Here is a 22,744-nt window from a genome sequence, read left to right as displayed (position 1 = left end):
TTAATTGACAACACTTATAATGTCAAATTCTATAACGGGATGATACTCGATAGGATAGAATCGCTCCTGAACTATAGGAAACAGAAACCATCCCTTAACAACAACATATCCTTTATGGGATACTTGTACAGCGTTAAGGGGACATTTGGGACGTGGTATTTTTTAGGATTTTCGGAAAACTAAAATTTTTAATTTTTACAAATTATCTGTAAAAATTATATTTTTAAAAAAAAAAAAAAAAAAATTCCACTAAAAAGCTTTTTTTAAAAGTATTTTTATCCCTACTCAACCCTTCAATTTGCTCCTTCTGCATCAAAATTTCCTTTTGAAGAAGGTATGTTGCCTCGGCCAGCATTCTAGCAGGGCTATAGCATCATCAACGCTGGTAGCAGTCATCAATTCTCTAACAATCCATTCTGCTCCATCTGCAAGAAGGTTGGGCTGATCCCCAGGAGCAGAAGCATTCCCATCATCTTCCAATTTAACTTCGTCCACATTGACAGTAACCTCCGATTCTTCAGGAGTTCCAAAATTTGCATTCGCGGTTCCCAAGGAAAGCTCGTTCAGGCTATTGATGGCAGCTTCTAGATCATTGCCACATTCTTGGAGAGTTCTCTCAAGAACCAGATCATCCATGTTCGGAAAGAGAGGACGAAGATGGTCGACGAGAGAGGGAGGAGGGAACCGAATCCGAGAGGAGGAGGATGAGCAACGAAGCCTCTTGGAGAGTGGCGGAGGATAAGGACGAAGATCTTCGAAGAAACGTCTCTTGACTCCGCTCACAGCCACAGCAACAGCAACAGACATGGTTCTTCAAATTTGTGGGAATAACAAGATGAGAGGAAGATTGAAATAAATTTGAATACTGAATTGATTTAGCAAAGTATAATATATAAAGACTTCAAAGAGAAGACAAGGTATTTGAAATATTATTGAATTGCGTATTAATTTGATACAAAGAGGTCTCTATTTATAGAGACTAAAAAACTTAATTATTGACCTAACGAGCTTGGCCCAATACAACAAATACTAATAATAAAAAAGACCTAATATTTACAACATAAAGCTTAGCCCAAACTAATCTAAATCTTGATGAAATAAAAAAATAAATCTTTATATATAATATAATAAAGATATTGTAAAGATATTCATTTTAACAAAGAGGATATTGACAAGAAAACTGGGTGCTGATTTGCCTCCGTTAAAAACTGATTTACAATTATAATTAAGCGATAAGTGTTTATCTTTTTAAATGACATAATTTATATTTTTTCACTCTCACAAGAAGGTGAGACTCATATCTTTAATTTTTTTGTCAACTCTCTCCTCCTTTATCTATCTCTTTCTCTCTCTTAAAATGACACAACTTTTTTTTTTTGATAACAAAATGACACAACTTTACATCTTTAAAATGACACGCATTTTTCCCATTATTCTACAAAATAGTACATATCGTTGACCGGATATTTAGGATCCACTTGGATCAGCTTTTACAAAAATAATTTTTTATGCATTGTTTTTTATAAAAGAACATTTTTAAAACATAAAATTATTTGACGTTTGGATGTATGATTTGAAAAGCATTTTACATATAAAAAAAGTTATTTGGGTGTTATAATAAAAAAAACACTTTATGTTTACCAAAAAAAAAGCACTTTTTATGTATAAAGTTACAATAAAAGAAAGATATAATAGCATGACAGTGGGCTTTTTGATCTTTTTACCCTTCCTTAATTAATTAATAATCATTTTGCCCCTTATCCAAAACTATCTACCAATATACCCCTCTTTAATCGATTAACTTGAAGATTTAATCGATTAAATGGTCAAAACTGGCAAAAATGATTGACTAGAAGATATAATCGATTAAATATCCCTCTTAATTGATTTAATCGATTAAATATCCCAAATGAGCGTGAAAGCATTGATTGAATGAGACGAACACGGTATTGGAGGTTATTTGAATTTTGAATTTTGAATTTAATGTAATAGGAGTTGATTGCGATTTGTATTTAATAGGAGCTCATTGCATCCTATTAAATACAAAACACAATCAGCTCCTATTAAATACAAAACGCAATCAGCTCCTATTAAATACAAATTGCAATCAACTCCTATTACATTAAATTCAAAATTCAAAATTCAAAATTCAAATAACCTCCAATACACGGAAAATTGATTGAAGATTCTGCTAAGTATTTTTATGATGAATTTGCAAGACGGGAAGGGTTCGTTGTTCGTCTTGATCGCTGTCGTCGTTCCGAGGTTGACAATAGGATTACTTCGCACCATTTTTCATGTAATAAGCAAGGTTTTCATATGAGAGGTAGAAATGAAGCCAGGCCTGTTCATGTAAACTAATCCAGTTTCCAAGAATTGTTTTTCTTTTGTTGGTTTCTTTGTTTGTTTGGTTATCTATGCTTGTTGATTTGCTTCATATGCATGGAATCTGCTTTTGTTTAGGGAGGAGATTTGACCTTTGTTGTCAGTTGGGAGATTTAATCGATTAACTTGAAGATTTAATCGATTAAATCTTCAAGTTATCTTTTTTTTTATCAGTTTTGACCATTTAATCGATTAAATTTTCAAGTTAATCGATTAAAGAGGGACAAATTGGTAGATAGTTTTGAATAAGGGACAAAATGGTTATTAATTAATTAATTAATTAATTAATGAAGGATAAAAGGGTCAAAAAAACCCATGATCGTGGGATAAGGAGAGATAAAATAGGTATGATAGGATGAGGTTAAAATTGTATTTTTTTTAAAAAAAATTTCAAAAAAAATTTGTTATCTTTTAATTTCTGCTTTTTTCAAAAGCAATTAATTATCGGCTAAAAAAAGTAGCATTTTAATTTTTATTTTAAATTTAAATTTTATTTTTTTAAAAGTTGTTATCCAAACATCTAAAAATTCTCAAAAGAATTTTATTTTAACAAAAAATAACTTTTTATGAATAAAAATCCATCCAAATGGGCAGTTAATATGGCAACCAAAGGATTGTATGCTTAATACTACTTGTGCTAAAATATATAGAAGGAAAAATGGACTAGGGAAAAAACTAATCTTAAAATTTGTTTTGTCATGTTGCAGATTGGTGGTTGTTTAGCTGTGTGGTGGAGGTCATATTTTGACTCTGGGATGTACCCATATTATCTTCCAGATGTCACATACCCTAAGGTACATTATCTTCATGAAAGAATAAACAGAGATTATAAACCATTATATATGAGACTAGCTTGGGGGTTGAATGACTTGCAAAGATTCTCTTTCAGGAATGCAAAAAGCTTTTCATGGTTCATATGCCTGAAGGAACAAAAATAATAGTATCACACAAATACAAACTGCTAGCTGTGCCCTTGTCTGAGGTTTATCATAATATGCGTGTAAGATGACACCTATACCTGATTCCAGATTACTTTTTTTTAGTTACTCTTAATGGTACCAACCATATAGGGTTGTAAGGTATAGATTGAGGGGGAAAAAAGGGATATGAGGGAAGATATTTTTTTTCTAATAAAGATGCTTATTCTTAATGCATTTCTATATTCCTGAAGAGAGACTTCATTTATTTTTTTTCTGTTTTCTCAGAGATATGGACAAGTAATATCATCAATTTCAAAGCAGCTGTCCAGATTTAAGTTCAGGTTCATGCCATGAAAGACATATCAGAACAAAGGGAACTTGTAGTTATTAGATTTAGTGCTTTGAATCCAACCAGTCATGTGAACTAGGAGCAATTACAGTTTTACAGTAATCAGGAGGGAATCAGAAGAAGAAGAATGTGAATTGCTGCTAAGAATGAATGTATGAGAGACAACGCCAACAGTGTTTGAATGTGGACTTGAATGTATAATGTGTATAACATACAAGATATGTGGTTAATACAAGGGCCATTTTTCACAGCAAGAGATAACAGAAAACTTGACAAAATCTTCATCTGCACAAAATCAAACATGACAACTTACCAATAATACTATTGTCCCTTATTTTTATTCAGCCAGTATTCATCTTCCCAAATTTCTACCTGTCTTGTTGAATTAGTTTTTCTCTCTAGAAAGCCTTGTAGGGTTAAAGGATCATATGGAGGAGGAATAGTGCATGGATTTGAATCACTAGGGAACTTCACCATTGACTCTTCCATGAACCTCCTATGTATACCATCTACAGTACATGCCATTGTTTCAGGACAAAACTCTACAGCTCCTGGAGGTATAGTTGGTTTGAACCTTAGGAGCTTTGCATATTCATTCAGTAGATGAAACATATAATCATATACATGATCCATGTCTAAGTCCTCATGTATGAATTTGCTAGAAGCCTCCCCTATTGCTTGTGCCTGGTAATTTGAGGTAATGTAGTAAGACACAAATAATTTGCACATAATTTTTTATGACACTTATGATATCAAGGCAAATCCACAACAAAAATACAATAATAGTTCTGACAAGCTCATTTGAATGTGGCAAAAAAAAAAAAAATACTTAAAAAGAAAATGAGAGAGATGTTGACCTTATCAGTGTGGTTGTTACCCCATTCCACAGCAAACTTAAGAGATGTGCACTTGCTATTGTCTCTAATTGGCCAATAGTGCTGTAATGGTACCATGCCTCTAACGAAAAAATCATAGAACTTAGGCTTGACATATAAATTCATGGAATCACATGCCAAAATGTATTTCTCACTAACGGACCAAGCCCATCCTTCTATGTATATCTTATACCTGTGCCAAGCCAAATATTATAAATATCATTATGTCTCCCCAGAATGGAAAATATATATATATAGAAACACACACACACTTATACATATAGAATAGGAACCATAGCTTTCAATATGGCTAAAGAGGTCTTTACATTACCTACCTATGGGTGCATTGGTCCTCTAAGTTGGATTTCTTGTACCCTTGATTGGATTCTTGTATCCAGTCCTGTGATACAAATATATATATATATACAATATATAAATTATGTCTTTGATGTGAATTACAAGGAAAATTTGTGCAGAATTGATAAAATAAAATACCTGTGTGTATAGGCGAATGTTCCAATCATTTTTTGCTGTCACATTGCATTTCAAAAGGTTTTTCCTAGTTGGAGCCACATAAGGATTTCCCTTCCAATAGGCGTATGGTACTCTGTCCTTCCACTTGGTTCTCTTGTTCCCTTCTTTTATATCTTTAAGGATACCTCTCCATGGCTTTATATTTGTCTCAGCCCTATTATAAGTTAAGAATATCCATATTAGAAGTGCTGTATAACTAGATGGAAAATTATAATGTGCAAAACGATGTGAAATGAAAACATTTTTAATAGAAAAATGAAATAATAAAAAAAATATGTTCATTGATCTTATGTCAGAAAATATTAAATAACGAAAAAAGTGAAAGTATATTGTACCTGTAACAATTATCCTTATACGCAATTTCAGAAGTTAAATGTAACACTTAGTGTTTTAATAAATCATCTTTCTTATTCATCTTTATGTCTTTTATTTGTGTTACCAAGCATGCATTTTTATTTCTTTTACTCCAATACTTTCATTTTTGGTTATCTATGAAATGAAAGATTTTAAAAACTACTTATTATAGGTATTATAAAAGTATTATTAAAAGATATATGTATTTTTAACATAACTAGTAGAACATTGAAGCATATCAAATATTGATTTGTGTGTTTGCAGTAAAAAAAATATCAATATATCCAAGTCATAAACAAGATGTAAAATGTCAACCTTTCATTAGTGGCATCATGTGAATGGAAGGAAGTAAGGAAGAAGAGAAGTTATTTTAGCATTTACCATCCCCAAAAGGACCAATCCGGGAACACAATATCTAAGCTCCATTGATCAGAACAGTATCTAAACAATGGTGGTGGGGCAGCATTTGGGCCTTGAAACCTTCCCCTTGGAATAACAGGCCTATCATTACAATCAAACATGAGTTCCAAATCAGGTAACTTGCCAGGGTACCATCTTAGAAGCTGCAAGATACCCCACAAAGTAAACATATCTCTTGTTTGAATTGACTGGCTATACTTCTCCACATACACCTTCCCATTTAGGATCACAAGCCTGAAGTGTGCTGTTCTTCTTGCCCCTTCCAACATGTCCCTTGTGATCCCTTTCTCTCTCCATGGCCTTAGATCTTCATGGATCCATCTGAAGTATGAGGGACACATTAGCTTCATTGGATGGCTATGATTAGTGAGGTTATGTGAGGTAGGGTAGTCTCTTGGACAAGTTTGTGTCACATTCTCCCCTTTGGTGCATCTAAGAGGATATTCTTGTTTTTGGGGTGTATGGATAACTGAGATGTTATGGTTTGGAATGGACATACCTGCAAATGTGGACTTCAAAAACAATTTCAATATCAGACTCCTATCAAATTATTAAGCAAAATTGTGGTCCTAGATGAATTATATGCCACCAGCATGTGTACTAGGAATCATAATGGTTCCAACATGGAATCAAAGGATCTTGATGTAATTTTAATGCTCTATCAACAATTAATAAAAAAAAAAATTCTTACATTATGTAATACCATTAAATAAAATAAAAGGGTAGTTTCTAGTTTCGAGCATCTTTTGGTCAAGTTTGATAATGCCACAGAAAAAAAAAATGGAATTGAGAATTTCTTCACCTTCATGCCACTTTTTTTTCCTTAAAAAAAAAAAAAAAGTCATGCATATATACATGGAAAAAAAAACTGCAATCTCTGTACTTTTTTATTAAATAATAATAAAAAAAAAGTTTGCGGATATGTAATCCTATCCCTCGTTGAGGTTGGTGGCATTCCTTATTCCATAACCTTATAAAAACTTGTCTTCCCCTAATTTAAAATAACCACGGTTTATAAACTTATATGTATACGCTATATGTTATTTTTATATTGGTGCAAGAATTAAAAGTCTATTATTGATTTATTTAATGGCTCGCATAATTAAAATTTTAAAGCAGTTAAATATAAATGAAATCAATAACTAAGATAAGAGTGAAAGTTATATTTATTAATGATACAATTGTATAGACTCAAAAACAGAAGAATGCAAACAAAAGGCAGAGGATCTCTTCCTCTGTTCCTGTTCTATTTTTCTACCATGGTATTGGTAATTAAATCAATAATATAAATTACGAGGGAAAAAAGAAATATTTGCATGGTATCTGAAATAAATATAGAAGCTACGTGTTTAGCATAACTCACAGCATTCCAGGCTGCAAAGGCACAGAAAGTGGCTACGAAGCAAAACAGCACAATCACTGTGGTGGTAACTGCTGTAGCTTTGGCTTTCTTCGAAAACAAAGACCGCTTCTGATGATGATAAGAACCACCCCAGAAGAGTTTCACATATGTCTCATTTTCCTTATCCATGCTTGAGTTGAATAGGCTTTCTCCAACTCCTTGTGGTGTGATTCTGTTATTGGAGTTCTATGCTCTGTTGTTTTCTTCACAACACATGTTATTCTCAAAATACTTGTTGGTTGGGTTCTGTAGTTATGAGTGAGAGAGAGGGAGAATGGAGCTATGTGTGCAATGAACATGGTCCCCTCAAATTCTTCCAAGTCTTAGAATTCAATCCTCAGTTTAAACTTTTTAATTTAACTTTTATGAAATAGAGTTTATCCTAAACGGATTCTTTCACGTGTTATTTAATATAATCATATTATATATAAAAGGATCGTAATTATTTAGGGGCAAAACAGTAATAAAGAGTGACAAGAGAGAAAAAGTATTAGAATAGAGAACGATAAAATCATCATCGTTGATTTGTCCATGAATAATTAGAATTCTCTCACATAACATGATTATGTTAAATAGCACAAGAGAACCTGCACGCTGCACGTATACTCAAATTAGATAGAGTTAATTTAGAGTTACTGTTTTTAAGGATAATTATGAAATTGAAATTTTTTATAATTAAGAAAAAAAATAAATTATCTATGTTGTGACCATTTCTTTATGGGTTTTATTTTTCTCATGTTGCATGAGACAATTTTGTCTCATGCAACACATAAAAAAGTGAGTGAGATTCACTTTTTTATTTTCTTTCTCTTTTTTTTAATTGGTCCTACCCACTTTTTGTGTGTTGCATGAGTAACATAAGAAAAATAAAACCCTTTCTTATTTATTTCATGGCAAATAGTTTTGGAAGTTTCCTTTTTTTTAACAAACTTCGATTCTTGTGGTATAAGGCTTTCAATTTATCACATCCTTTAATTAAAAACTATATATGGTTATGGGAAGATCAGATGAGGAAGGGTGATTCTATTTTGAACCATTATTATATTAGAATCCGTAAAGAAAACTACAATCTTTAATAAGTGAAGGATAAAAATGAAATATCTTGGGGAAACGTATAATGATGTTAACTTGTTTGTAAAGGCTTTTCCATGTTCATGACTTCTTCCCCTTGTATTGCTCCTCAATCTAATGCTGTTTTTCGTACATTACAAACGAGCATAGAAGACTCTTCCATAGTCTATTTTGAATTCTCCAATTTCATTACCATGATGCTCTTGTATCCTCTCAAATTTCAATTTATCTAACAAAATAAAATCTACAAAATGGTAAAAAGAAAAATGGTACAGTGATGTGAACATTGTTTTTGTTTCATTCTTAATAAGACACATTTACAATTAATGTGGGGGAAGTGGGTTCCAAGAAAGTGAGACAAAACACGAGGGTGGAAAAGTAAGCAATGGCACCTAATTGCTTCCCTAACATGTTGCGTGGAGACCAAACTAGATAGCAATTTGCAGTAGCTACTGCCAACAAGTCAATTACTTCAAATATGAACAAAAAAATTAGACAAACTAGTATAAAATATTTTATCATTATTAGGTTAAGATCCACTAATTCTGCCTAGCTTCTCTATTGTTCTTACTTCTTGCAATATAGGAACTTTAGGATAGGGCTTTTTTTTTAATTGGTCAATTTTTGTTGGAATTTTAATTGAACCTTGGATGTGATAATATTTTTTTACCGTAATGGGGAACAATATCAAATAAAGACTGGAGTTTTTCCTTTGAATTTGTGCACGAATCAGGTGGCGTAATTCTCCTGTGTTCAGGGGAAAAGTCATGTGACTAGACTATATACTCTCTCTCTTTTTTTAAACAAAGACTATATACTTTGAAGTTGCACACAAACCCTATGGGTTATAAAGTCAATAAGTCAATAACCTTTATGAAATAGAATCGGTGAGGAATAAAAATATTAGGCTAAAAAGCATCATAGATACAAAGTTGTTTGATGGGCGCCGTTTTGTTTACGTCGTTGCAGTACCAATTAATTTCAAGTCAACTATTAGGTCTATAAATTTATTAGTGAACTATTCTTTAGATCATATTTTGGATATTGGTTAATTAAAAAAAAACAAAAATATTTAAATCTCATTTGATAGATATTGAGCAATTGGACAAACACAATATTTTAACATTTTACAATTAGGGTGTAAATGAGTTAGACTGGACTAGATTTTAACTTATCATGTTTGTATAACATATTTTAAGTTTAGTTTAATTTATTAACTTGATATAAGTTAAATTAATAATTTGATCTGACCAATATTTTAAAATCAAAAAAATCTGATGCAGGCCTATTAGCCTACTTAAGTTTATTAGGTCTTCAAGAATTTAAAAAAAAAAATTTAAAATAATATTATTTTGTTATTTAAAATTATGTAAATAGTTTTTTTATTTATTTTATTTTAAATAAATAATATGATATGAGCTAACAAAAAAACTTATAAGTCAAATTTGTAAAAAAAAACTTGTGGCCTATTTTTCAAATAGGCTTTTTTTAACTCAAAATGTTCTATTTTACTAATTATATTAAGTCAGGACTAATCTAATATAGGTCGAACTATGAACCCCTTATGGATTGTGTGACTCATTTATAGGCCTATTCAGTTCAAATAGTTGGATGAATAATATTTATAGATAGAAGAATGGAAAATTCATTATAATATCCTGGGCATTGAAAAAAACTAAGAATTTTTGAAAAAAAATTAAAATTTTACAACCTGGTTTAATGAATAATAAAAATTAGAAATTTATGTTATCTATCGAATTACTTTTTAGTGAGTACTATGCTAGTAAAATACCGTCTCTTTTTTTTTTTTTTTTGTTATAATGTCCCTTATTCTTTTACAAATCAAAAAGAGCCCTGGAGTGATTAGGTATGAACAAGTTCTTAGTACGTCATTCTTAAATAATTTATTTATTTTTTTGGAAAAATAAAAATAAAAAACTTTGACGCACTAGGCTACCCAACTTTCTTAAGATAGAGGGATCCCAAAGGTGCAACCTTACTATTGCTCTAAGCCTCCCCTCATGCTTAAATAAATTAAAATGTCAAACAATGTTACGATGGTATCTCGTTATAGTCCTTAACGTGTACAACAAGTCATCTTATGGACCAAACTACTAAGAATTATGCAAACTACAAATTGACTCTCTCATTTTTTTAACACCCATGCCAATGCATAATCCATGTGCCATTTTGCCCGTTGGAGGATGTCCATGAACCATCTAGCAAAGGACAATGTGTAATGTAGATGCACAAGCTTGCCTCAATCTTTAAACTTTATGAAGATTTCAGTGAAGCAAACTGAAGTTTTTAATCTGTAATCTTCAAGCCAACTTGTTTAATTTTGAAGGTCGTTTTTTCAATGAAAATGGTATTGCAGATAGCTGAGATATTTTCTAATCTAATAATAGCTAGCAGTGTGAGCCAATATATAGGCTGTCAATTAAGCAAAGAAAATCTGAGTAGGAGAAAAATTGAAACAAATGAAGAAAATAGCCTATGGCAATATTGGAATGGGGAATGCCTCACAGTCCAAGGGTTTCAAGAACCACTTGCTAAAAGGTGGCTTCCCTTTGAAAATTTTGGAAGCCAAATGATATTCTTCAGCCCCGTCCTGTAAGAGATTAATCATGCAAAACAAGTTAGGAGATGATAGATCATAATCATACATCCCCACTACTTGCATAGAAACCATAAATTAGACCATCACAGAGAGAATTTGAAGAACATTAAGCATACCTTAAGTTCTCTATAAGTAATCCCATTGGCCAGAGAACTGGTCAAGCACTCCGGCTTCAATGACAAGAAAACCTCTAGTATCCTTTTTCTAAAAATATACAAATATGCAAAGGTAAAGCTGCATACAAGGATTCTCTCACCTCTTCTCTCAATAGTCAGGGTTTAATAGGGAGTGATTATATATATAACTTTAATAAGTGCTTTACAAGTAAAATTTCTACTGCGGTACAAGTTAGCTTACTTGCATAAAGATGACTCTGTTGACGGGTAGAATGCCCCTTTTGCAGAGGTGCCTTGCTTTCTTCCTGTAGTTCCCAGGATAACTTCATGCAAGCCACATGTATTCCAACATATAGAATACCTGCAAAGTTAAGCACTCAGCTAAATGCAACATCAAACCATATAGTTACATGAATGTCTGAATTTGCCAACATTTGATGCAAGTACCCGCATGTTAAAGTGTTAGCAGCACTCTCAGATTGCTGAAAGTCCTTTGGTGGTACTGGAGCAGCCTGAAATAGTGGCTGAGATAAAAAAAAATTACGTAGAAATCAGCATCCCATGACTCACTTTTCTTACTAAGATAATGAATAGTTCAGACCTGATTCACTAGAAATGGATGCGTTAGCTCGTTTGATAAGGGTAGGATACGATCATACAAAGCTCTTTTCAAGTTATCCTCAAAGCGAAAATTCTCAGGACTGTTAAGGGGCAGACCAACAGTAACTGAAGAAAGATATAGAGGTTGAAGAAAGTAGGAAAGCAAAGCTCCTGGAATGAGAGAAACAATGTCACTACACTTGACTTATGCAATGAAAAATGTAAGCAACCACACTATTTTATTTCATGATCGTATCCACATACATTACATTATCAAACCAACACAAAGCTCTAGTTCATGATTGCAAATGGACTGTTTGTTTTCTGATGGGTATTGATATAATTCAATACTCACATTAGTGCATAGAATCAAATTATAAACATTTAAGCACTGGTAATATAAAAATGTATAAGATTTGTAAAAAAATAAATATATATAAATCAACAAGTATCAGAATCATATAATCAAATATTGTTGATGCAAAAACTATACATGGATAAAAACAACAATGCGAACCTAAGTGTCCATTATGTCTTATGTGCCGTGTTGAAACTAATTTTAAAACAGGAATTTGAAAATCTCCCATCACAGTTGATCTCCAAGCAAGAACTACTACAAACACAAACACAGCCTCAGTTTAAGTATATCCAACCTTGAACACCAACAACATTCCAACGAGCTATCTTGTCGGAGCAACTAACTGACAGAGTTGTATCACCACGACCTGGCTTCCTCTGGACCATCCCCTTTTGTTTTGAACCACAATCTGGAATTAATGGCAAAAGTATGTCTCCTCAGACCAGAAAAAACAACAGCCAATCTTTTAATTAAAAATTCATCAAATATAATATTCGAAAAAATCACTACAGCATCAAATTTGGTAAGAATTATAATCAAAGTACTATCTTTGAATAATAGAAGGAAAGAGAGTTCAGCAAAAATATTTGCTATTAATAAAGTTCTTATTTATTTGAATGTTTTCTTAATCTCTCTGTGTAAAGTTCCTCTTGGCCTTAGCCATTTTATGTAAAAAAATATTAAATTCTTGCAAAAGTTACCTATGGAATTATTTAGCTTACCCAAATGTGAAGGTGATTCACTTTCTCCCAAAGGCACAGTTTCCAAAGGAGAGACAAGTGAACTCAGTGAAGCATCTCCACCTACAAAATGCAACACAAAAGGCAATTAACCTAACCCGTATAGTAACTAATAAAGGTAGTATTTTGAGTATTAGAGAAAGTGATGACTTAGATTACATGGTAATTGTGATATATACATATGTAATTTCCAACCCTTTCTCATGATATATTTTCTTTTATTAAGACACCCTGTGTCCAACTCGAATAGTAAGTTGCCATCATCAACTTTGAACCGTTTGCCTCCATTGCTAGGTGCATTCTTACTACAAGTTTCAGTAAGATGTTGAATCTGTGTATAGAAGAACCTGGTGTGGATAGAAACGAATGAAAAATATCTCCTCATGTAGCAAGACATTCTATTAATTGAGAAAAAAGAGTAGTATTCTCCGTTACATTTTCATAAATCCTTGAAATATTACCTATAAAAATAAGACTTCTGAAAAATGAGCTGTAAAAGCTTATATCAAGGAATATGAATATTACACAAGGACATCTACAATACAATATCAATGTTCAAAATTTATACACTCCATGAACACAAACTGGTCTAAAAAGAATGCCAAGCTATATTATATATAAATTTTTGGATAGTAATGATACAAAATGAAAAAAGCCCAAAAAAAAAAGATAGAAAGAAAACCTCATCAAAGCTCTTCGAGCTATAACTTCAGCATGAGAATCATGCACAACATCACCACAAGAACGTAAGAGAGAACGTCCAATGCACTTTGTTCCCGTTCCTATTGCAACAACCTTCAAATCTTAAACCAAAACAACAACAAAATGAACAAGTAAATTCATGAACCCAAATAAAAGTTTTTATTTTTTATTTCTATTTTGATAAAAAAGTGAAATTTGGTTTGTGGGTATTGTATTGGAAACAGAAGAAGAGAACCATTGGAAGGAGAAGATAGAAGAAAAGCAGCCAAAACGGTGATTTCACGGCCTTGAGGTTTGCCTTTCTTGGGAAGAGAAGTGTAGAAAGAAAGAACATTTTCGGATACCCTTTGGCCCCAACTTGTTCCCTCAGAAGATGAAACCGTAGACGCCATTGATCATGCTTTAGCTTGAGGTTCAGCAACCCAGTGACTCTGTACACAGTGTAATGTGCAGAAAGAGTGGTGAGAGATGAGAGGTGACTGGTCTGGACTGGGCCCAAACATTGAAATCTTGTTGGACTTTGTACTTTTCAGAACTGGGCCTTCTATTTTTATTTTTATTATCAAATTTAAGAGAAATTTTACTAATGAAATTTAGTTTTTTTTTTGTTAATACAATTTTAATTTTAATTCGCTAATAACACTTATACATTGACAATGAATAAAATTAATGTGAGTTGCAAAAATGAATATATACTAGGGCTTGTTTAAAACAAAATTATGGCCAATAGGGTTTGAGAAAAGTGTGTATCATTTTAAAGGATGTAAAATTGTGTCATTTTAAGTGAGAGAAAGAGATAGATAAATGAGGAGAGAGAGTGGACAAAAAATTATAAAATTGTGGGTCCCACTTCTTTGTGAGAGTGAAAGAATATAAGTTGTGTCATTTAAAAAGATAAACATTTTTTCATCAGATTTAGATAAAAGTTAGATAATGGGCCAACAGATTTGTACTTACTAGGTACGTAATCGAGACACATATCTTGGTCAGCATTTTAAATAAATCAAAATATATATATAGAGGTAGGATCCTTTGACATCAGTGTCAAATTTAAAGTTTGACACCTCATCTGAGAGTCGTTTGATCAAAAAAGATCAATGACTCTGATTTGTAAGCATGTGACACCATTGATTTTTTTATCTAACGACTCTCAGATGAGGAGTCAAACTTTAAATTTGACACCAGTGTCAAAGGATCCTACCTCATATATATATATATATATATATATATATATATATTTATAGTTTAGCGGATGTTCAAACATCGAATCTATTGATTGGTACGTCAAAATATTATAACTATGTACTACAGGTAATACATAGTTATAATATTAAAGTTGTGTCTCTTCAGAAATTTAACTATACACTACGGGTAGTATGTATTTATAATATTAAAGTTTTTTTTTCTCTCTTCAATAACTTTTTACACATTTGTCGGGTAACATAGGAGAGAAAAAAATAACTTTAATATTATAACTATGTACTACTCGTAGTACATAGTTAAATTTTTGAAGAGAGAAAAAAATACAACTTTAATATTATAACTATGTATTACTCCTAGTACATAATTATAATTTTTTGACCACAACAAACCTCAAATCCAGTCACATGACAAATCATTTTGCTATATATATATGGTAAAATCTTAGCTAAAGTTGTTGTACGTGCAACTATAATATGTGTATGGTTATGATTTCTCACATTTAAAGTTTTTACTTTTTGTATAGTTATGATTCCTCACATTAAATATTTTAATCTATATATAAGAAAAATTTGTCATTGCTGCACATAAAGTGGTTACAAAAAAATCGAAATATATATATATATATATATATATATATATATATATATATATAGGATCAGGATAATTTTATACTGGTGTAAGACTAATATTAATATAATTTAGGAAGTCATACAAATTAATTAATATTAATTAATCATTAATTACACTACAAATATCAACCGATGATTTTCGTCAATCAACGATTGAGATATGGTGTAAGACTTCTTAGTCTTATACTGATGTAAAAAGAACATGCCCCATGTATAATTTGATATTAAATTAAAACGGTTGATTTTTTATAATTTGACTATGGTAATTTATTAGGATGTACCATTAATTAATTATAATTTTCAATAAATTATCATTATCATACTGGCAGAAATTAACGTTTGAGATGGAATATCAATATTTTTAGTTTGATATCACTGCCTAAATGATCGGAAGAGTGACCATTTTGCCACACTTGGCAAAAAAATTTACCAGACTGCCACGCTATCAGTAAATTTTGTCAAAATGTCACGCGACATATTTCGCTACACTGTGTAGCGAAATATGTTTGCAAGTAATTCGCTACACAGTGTAGCGAAATATGCCATGTCAGGATGCACAGTCAGCAAAAAATGACACGTGTCAAGCAAGCAGAAATTCGCTACACTGTGTAGCGAATTACTTGCAAACATATTTCGCTACACAGTGTAGCGAAATATGCCGCGTGGCATTTTGGATATATATATATATATATATATATATATATATATATATATATATATATATATATATATATATATATATATATATATATATATATATATATATATATATATATATATATATATATATATATATATATATATATATATATATATATATATATATATATATATATATATATATATATATATATATATATATATATATATATATATATATATATATATATATATATATATATATATATATATATATATATATATATATATATATATATATATATATATATATATATATATATATATATATATATATATATATATATATATATATATATATATATATATATATATATATATATATATATATATAGGATATTCTTACACCGGTGTAAGAGTTAGAAGTCTTACACTCAATCTTGACCATTGATCCACTTATATCGAATGGCTCACATTACCAAAAAATTAGAGCCCTTAAATATAAATGAGATCAACAGACAAGATTAAGAGTGTAACTTACACTGGTGTAAAATGATCCTTACCCATATATAGATATATATATATATATATATATATATATATATATATATATATATATATATATATATATATAGGTCTAGACCTATAATACATGCATAAAAAAATTGTTAGGCGGATCCATGAGGAATCCGTGGTGGAGACTAGGAGTGTGAATGGGTTAGGCCGACCTACAGGAGCCTACGGCCTAGCCTATATTAGGCCAGACTTAGCCTGTTACAAATAGTAAAATAAAACAGGTCTAGACTTTTAAAAAAAGCCTATTTAGAAAATAGGCCATAGGTTTTTTTGTACATATCGGGCCAATAATCCTACAGACCAACCTATATTATATTATTTATTTTAAATAAAATAAATAAAATTATTATTTTAATAAATTTGAATAGTAAAGTAATATTATTTTAACTATTCTTTTAATTGTTGAATTTTTAATAGGCTTAAACAGGCTAACAGGCCTAGACCAAGGCTTTTATTTTTATTTTTTTTGAAAATATTCCATTGGTTCATCGCTTCGCGATTAGTTCGATTCGGGGCGGGACCAGGATTAAGGCTTTAAACCCCTCCCAAAGGTGGTACTGGGGAGGTTCGAACACATGCCCTCACCCCCACTTGCTCAGCTCCCATGCACCAACTGAGCTACCACCATTTGGTAAGGCTTTTATTTTTTAAATATAAGTCAGGTCAAACTTGTAATTTGGGGCCTACGCAGGCTAACAGTCAGGTCAGACTCAATATTTTTTACACAGGCTTGACCTATTTAAGTCAAAGCATAGCCTATTTACACCCAGTGGAGACCATCATTGATAGATTAGGTTACTTCACCATATCAAATGGATTCGATACCATGTTTTAACCCAAAATTTTAAGACATTGGATTCATGGGTCTATCCACTTCACTTAGCTCATTATCAATTAATGTAGGACTCATCATACTTGAATATCCCAATAAAAATTAAAAATAACTCAAATAATTAAGATAATGACCCGTCATAAGAACTAGCATAATTGCATTCTTAATTGAGGGTAAATTTTCTCATGCGGTTGGAGAGGAGCAAACTTTCCTGCAAAGACATATTTTGTGAGGCCCACAATTTAAAAAAGAAAAGAAAAGGAGAAGCTCGAAAATTGAAAGGTGAGTAGTAGATAGTTTCCTTATCGTGTAACATAAAGAATTAGGGTTATATACTTCTTCTGTCACTGCAGATCGAAAAAAGTGCAGCAACACTTATTTTTATCAGGATACGCGTCCGAATCCTGATATGTTTTTTTTTTTTTAGGCCAGGATACGACCCCAAATCCTAGTGTTAATAATTTGCTGCAACTTTTCTCATCAGCAGCGAAAGGAGAAACGACAAACCCAAAGAATTATATTACCCATCTTAATTTTATATGAAATGTATATGATATACAGACACACTATCCCGTGGGTATATGACAGCAGCTCATTGCAATTTGCTAGTCACCACTCTCTTAGTCAATAATAAAGTGGAAACAAGAAGTTTCCATCCAAGTGTCCACTTCACAGCCCATCATACGGCATCCCGAAATCAGGTATAGGCAGGTTTTAAGGGCCTCACCAACAGAATAATCACAAAATTACTCACTAAAATTGTCATACAAAAGCGCTCAAATAACCTATGAGCAGATCAAGCGGTCAAATAACCTATAAGCAGATCATGCCACACATTATAAATACAAACACAAATACCTTCAAGTATATTTATATTTCTCGTATATTTTATGCCTAGTCACTCAAATATTAACTTAAGTATGGGAGTATCTTTTAGATATCCACTCCCTCTTTTTCTAGTTTCAACATTACCCTCAAAACTCAATCCTTCGTTGTGATATTGTCTAGTTAAAAGACTTAAAAGCCCCCATTCTTTTCAACTTATTAGACAACATCATTTTTGAATTTGAAAAAAAAAAATTAAGGGTATTTTACGAATTATTTTTTGGACAAAAATTTCTCCAAATGCCTTAATTTTTTTGTTTAAAAATTCCAAAACGAGATCATTATATATCACAGGACACAAGAAATATTAAATCCTAAAAACAAAGAGATATCATGGAGGGAGGGAGACATTGTTTATAAACGCGAACAACACACGGCGGGATGAGTGGAAAGTGGAAGAAAACAGTATTGGCATCTCATAATTAGTCATTTCCAGCGAAATTTTCATGTCCTACAAGTTATTTTATTCGAGTGTCAATATCAATTATTAATAGTTAGGTTTAACTTTTGACAAACAAAGCATCTGGTGAGGGAATAAAGCCAAAAAAGAAACAACAATTAATAATAACATAAGGGTTTGTTTTTTTTTTTTTTTTAAGTTATTTTAAGATAATTTTATCTAATATTCATCGAAACAATGTTATTTTAGAGCAGAAATTATTGTGCGTTTGTAATTTTAATTTATTTTAGGGTTATAATAGTGTTTGTTATTCTAATTTTTTAATTTTTCAACCCCAAAACAATATCGTTTTAGTGAATATTAGAAAAAGTTCTCTAAAGTAACATTAGATATTTTTTTCCTATAATATAAAGGGTTAGGAGATAATTTATTTTCTACATATATATAAAAGTATATGAGACCTACATTTTTTCCCTCCTTTCTTCTCACATGAGCCCACTTAGACCTACATACTTTTATGTGTGTAGAAAATAAATTTATCACCTACAACGCTAAAACACATTAAATCCTAATATAAAATAATATAGTTCTTCCATCCAAAAGGAGAGATATTCCAGAAAATAGTTGGCAAAACCTTTTCTTCCCTTTCGCAATTGTTGGCAATTGTTGTAAATTTTGTAATAAAAGTTATGTAAAAAGTATATAAAGATAATTTTTTTCAATTATCATTTTCCTTATAATATATGCTTCTCATATTTTATTAATCAAAGAAATTTTTGAAGGTAAATATCTATTTTAATCCTCTCAAAATATGTATGACATCAAATTAATCTTTTGATATAATATTTTTTTCATCGAATTCTTTTTTAATTAGACCAAAATAGTCACATTGAAGGATCAATTTCATCTTGCTGATTAATAATCAACCAATGTTTGATGTTGCATATATTTTTAATGGACCAAAAATGTGACTTTATTCAAAATTCAATAAATTAGTTAAATAGAATAATTAGTCATGAGTATTTTACTATCCAAAATCTTTATTGTGTGAAAAACTTGGCTTTTTTTAGTTCGATTTCATAGCATAGATTATAACATTTGATGTGTTCAAGTTCGATTCACTGCTTAGTCGCTCATCTCTGCATCAACTTTTCCTTTAGGGGGAGTTTAATAGAGAAGATTTTTTTTTTATTGGGAAAATAGTAGAAAAGTGAGTTTGATGGAAAAGTTTAAAAAAAGATGTTCGGTTCACCGAAATATTACCAAAGAAGTTTTTGTAAATTTGCAAAGTTTATGTTTGGTTGAATATAAAATAATAATGGGAAATTGGTTGAATTGACCAAAACACCCCCATTATCAATATTTTTTAAACAAACCACTACCTAAAAATGAGAGTCCAACATCAATAACTTGGTTTCCTTAAATATCACTTCCCCACCTATCCTAAAATACCACACCCAAAGTGGTATTTGTGAATAGTTAGTTTAAGCAAAAAAATAACACAAATCTAATTGCCTAGGCTTCCTATTTAGCTAGTTTTTTTTTCAAAACTTGAACCAAACATGGTTTTTTTCAATACCCACCCACATTTTCCTATCAAACTCAAATGAAAACCTATACCAAACACACCCTTAGGAAAAACAAAATCTAGTATAACACACAATAAGACATGTGCATAATTTGAAATGAGCAAAGGTATCTGAATCGTTTAATGGGTTGAGCCCAACATGTTACTCCAGGGTATAATGGTTAATGTAGGGATACCTAGCACAACTATGGTGAAGACTAAGACAGTGAAAGGTGTTTCCAGTGATGAAATATGTAGAATAGGGGTATGGTTAATGGCAAGGAGGGATCTTCGAATTGGCATGATAACGGCTCATAAGTTTTTGATCCCTTCGTATGGTGAGGAAATGAGATATTTATAGGCTTCAATCTGCCGGAAGAATGTGCCAAGTCAATTGGTATGAGGGAAAATCAAAGTAGCTTGGCCTAGCTGGAGCATGGCGCCTTGCAGCTACTGTCCTGTTGACAATGACATAGGGGAAAGTGAGGGGAGCATTTTAGTGTTTTATAATGGTTACCTGTGCAGGCAAAAAAGGATGTGGGGAGTCTTAAGCCATTTTGATGTTTAATGTTGGGGAGTTGATCTGCTAATCAGATGGTGGCAGAGGCATCAGCTGGTCAATTAGGGCTAAGGTGGCTTGGGCCTGCCTTGCCGGGTTGGTGGGTTGGGCCAGCCGGAACAGTATCTCTCAAAGATTCAAACTTAAAATTGGAGATTCAATCAAATGGCAATATAAGTTTAAGACGGAGGAACGGTTATAAGTGTATTTGAATCTTGGAGATAAAACTTTAAGATTAAATTGCATAATTATTACACGATGGAAATTAATTACTTAATCCATATGACGAAAACTATCGCCCAATAAACTTCAAATACATCATATTGGATCATCAAGAAATATAAAACAAATAAGGAGTATCTATCTTCATTGTAGTAACGATGTATCTTTAATCCTCTTGAGTCTCTGACCTTTCCTCTCGGTTTTGGTCTTTCTCAATCAAATCACTCCCCAGAAGGTATTTTCTCTTAATGGGGAAAAAAGAAACTGAAATTGATTTGACCTATTTGAGACCATAACCCTTTATTTAGTTTATATATATATATATATATTATTTCATTAAGCGCCCATTACACTTAATTGGGCCAATATTAGGTATTCACTCATTAAGCTCATATCGAATTAGGAATTTAATTGAAATCTTTTATACTGATCACTTAATTTACATATTGATTAAATAATATAATATAATTAAATATTTAAATGTGTAGCCGTTAGATGCTCGATTTGATATTAATCTCATACCTATACAGCTTTTTTTCCCAATGATAATAGGGTGATCAAAAAAACAAAAAACAAAGTAAAGGCAGATTAGCAAAAGTGATATCTATGTTTTGGAAATGCAGTACACGGTTAATGATTTTGTTGTCATTTGAACGGCAAACAACACTGCTTGAACCAACCAAAGCTGATAACGATGAATGGGAAGAGATTTGAGGAAAAACAACAGACTCACCAAACCTATCACAATCACACTATCAAAGACCAGACCCTGAAATTACCGACACCAACAATGGTAAAACACTGCGAAAATGAGTGGAAAGTGCATACGCGGGAGCTACACAAACAAACCTAACGTCCTATAATTATTCCTTCTCCCTTTTTAATTTTTTTTAATAAGCTTTAAATAAAGTATTAATAATTAATGCCTATGAGAAAGTAAACAACTGGTAATTTAAAAGAGTGATAACAGTAAAAAGTTTATAATATTTTTTCTCCAATGCAAATATTATGAGAGGCATAAAACAGCTGGCTATCATATTAAAAAAAAAAAAAAAACTGTTGGCTATCATAAAAATATAGGTTGCATTGTACCAAAAAAAAATATATACAGTTGGCAACACCTTCCTTTCTTTCTTCTTTTTTATTTTTGCTTTGGCCTTTTTGGTTTGAATGAATTAAATATTGTTCGCAACGTTAAAATTGTGAAAAGTGATATGAATCATAATAATTATAACTATCAAGTGCTAAGGAAAATGATTATTAATAATTAAAAAACTAAAAGTTGTCAAGAATCATCCACTTTAATTCTTTTTATGATTGACTAAATTTTTTCGTGTGTATAACAAGTTAAATATGCTACCTCCTTTATAATACAGTATTTTGCATTTTCGGTTAATGAAAATTATCCATGAATTAGTTAATTTAATTAGGAAAAAATACATTTTACTCCCAGTCTTTCACAATAAATCATCTAAGATATTTTTTTTTTTAACATTTAGTTTCTTCATATAGGTCTACTAAATATATAAGTTCAAGAGAGCTTAAATATGGAAACTCTTATATTGATCTCCACTAACATTTATAGATTATTACTCTCTCGCCAAACGCACTTAGATAGTTAATCCCAAATGACATGGAAAAGGAACATTTTAATGCAATTTAAAAAAAAATCTCAAATAATGTTTTATTCAAGGGTTCGCAGTTACTGCAGATAAGTTATCTACAGTAAGTCCAATACGACATCGTTTTAAGGAGGAAATCATGATGTTTTTGTAATTTTAATTTA

The 22,744-nt window shown here is 31.2% G+C and overlaps 2 protein-coding genes and 1 pseudogene across 5 annotated transcripts; all 3 read right to left on the bottom strand.

Moving 5' to 3' along the window:
* Positions 1 to 807, bottom strand: LOC133315901 (uncharacterized; annotated as a pseudogene).
* Positions 808 to 3,887: 3,080 nt separating this feature from the next.
* Positions 3,888 to 7,401, bottom strand: LOC133315888 (uncharacterized). The gene is made up of 6 exons (XM_061517568.1): positions 7,201 to 7,401; positions 5,799 to 6,349; positions 5,025 to 5,217; positions 4,865 to 4,929; positions 4,512 to 4,722; positions 3,888 to 4,338 (listed from the first exon to the last, which is right to left on the bottom strand). The coding sequence occupies exons 1-6, from the start codon at positions 7,366 to 7,368 to the stop codon at positions 3,976 to 3,978; spliced, it is 1,551 nt and encodes a 516-aa protein (XP_061373552.1). The 5' UTR covers positions 7,369 to 7,401; the 3' UTR covers positions 3,888 to 3,975.
* A 2,969-nt stretch (positions 7,402 to 10,370) lies between these two features.
* Positions 10,371 to 13,870, bottom strand: LOC133315890 (tRNA-specific adenosine deaminase TAD1). 4 transcript variants are annotated; one of them, XM_061517572.1, is made up of 10 exons: positions 13,682 to 13,870; positions 13,427 to 13,547; positions 12,904 to 13,091; positions 12,706 to 12,807; positions 12,300 to 12,413; positions 11,648 to 11,817; positions 11,494 to 11,570; positions 11,288 to 11,407; positions 11,047 to 11,134; positions 10,371 to 10,921 (listed from the first exon to the last, which is right to left on the bottom strand). In XM_061517572.1, the coding sequence occupies exons 1-10, from the start codon at positions 13,836 to 13,838 to the stop codon at positions 10,805 to 10,807; spliced, it is 1,254 nt and encodes a 417-aa protein (XP_061373556.1). In that variant the 5' UTR covers positions 13,839 to 13,870; the 3' UTR covers positions 10,371 to 10,804. The 4 variants fall into 4 exon arrangements, with proteins under 4 accessions (XP_061373556.1, XP_061373557.1, XP_061373558.1 ...); XM_061517573.1 differs by having other exon boundaries at positions 12,727 to 12,807; XM_061517574.1 differs by having other exon boundaries at positions 13,427 to 13,526.
* Positions 13,871 to 22,744: the final 8,874 nt, after the last annotated feature.

This window comes from Gastrolobium bilobum, unplaced genomic scaffold, assembly GCF_033153095.1.
Source record: "Gastrolobium bilobum isolate Gb01-03AN ecotype WA unplaced genomic scaffold, APGP_CSIRO_Gbil_v1 utg17648, whole genome shotgun sequence".
Taxonomy (NCBI): domain Eukaryota; kingdom Viridiplantae; phylum Streptophyta; class Magnoliopsida; order Fabales; family Fabaceae; genus Gastrolobium; species Gastrolobium bilobum.
This window is presented reverse-complemented; position numbering and strand designations above follow the sequence as displayed.

What these genes read in the sequence shown, in the direction of transcription:
- LOC133315888 (XM_061517568.1), bottom strand. Translation starts at nt 7,368, where the DNA reads ATGGATAAGGAAAATGAGACATATGTGAAACTCTTCTGGGGTGGTTCT. An exon ending in CCTTTGCAGCCTGGAATGCT is followed by an intron (nt 6,350 to 7,200) that starts GTGAGTTATGCT and finishes TTGTTTTTGAAG; the next exon opens with TCCACATTTGCAGGTATGTC. An exon ending in GTAACAACCACACTGATAAG is followed by an intron (nt 4,339 to 4,511) that starts GTCAACATCTCT and finishes TCAAATTACCAG; the next exon opens with GCACAAGCAATAGGGGAGGC.
- LOC133315890 (XM_061517572.1), bottom strand. Translation starts at nt 13,838, where the DNA reads ATGGCGTCTACGGTTTCATCTTCTGAGGGAACAAGTTGGGGCCAAAGG. An exon ending in TAAGCTAAATAATTCCATAG is followed by an intron (nt 12,414 to 12,705) that starts GTAACTTTTGCA and finishes CATTAATTCCAG; the next exon opens with ATTGTGGTTCAAAACAAAAG. An exon ending in TTACTTATAGAGAACTTAAG is followed by an intron (nt 10,922 to 11,046) that starts GTATGCTTAATG and finishes AATCTCTTACAG; the next exon opens with GACGGGGCTGAAGAATATCA.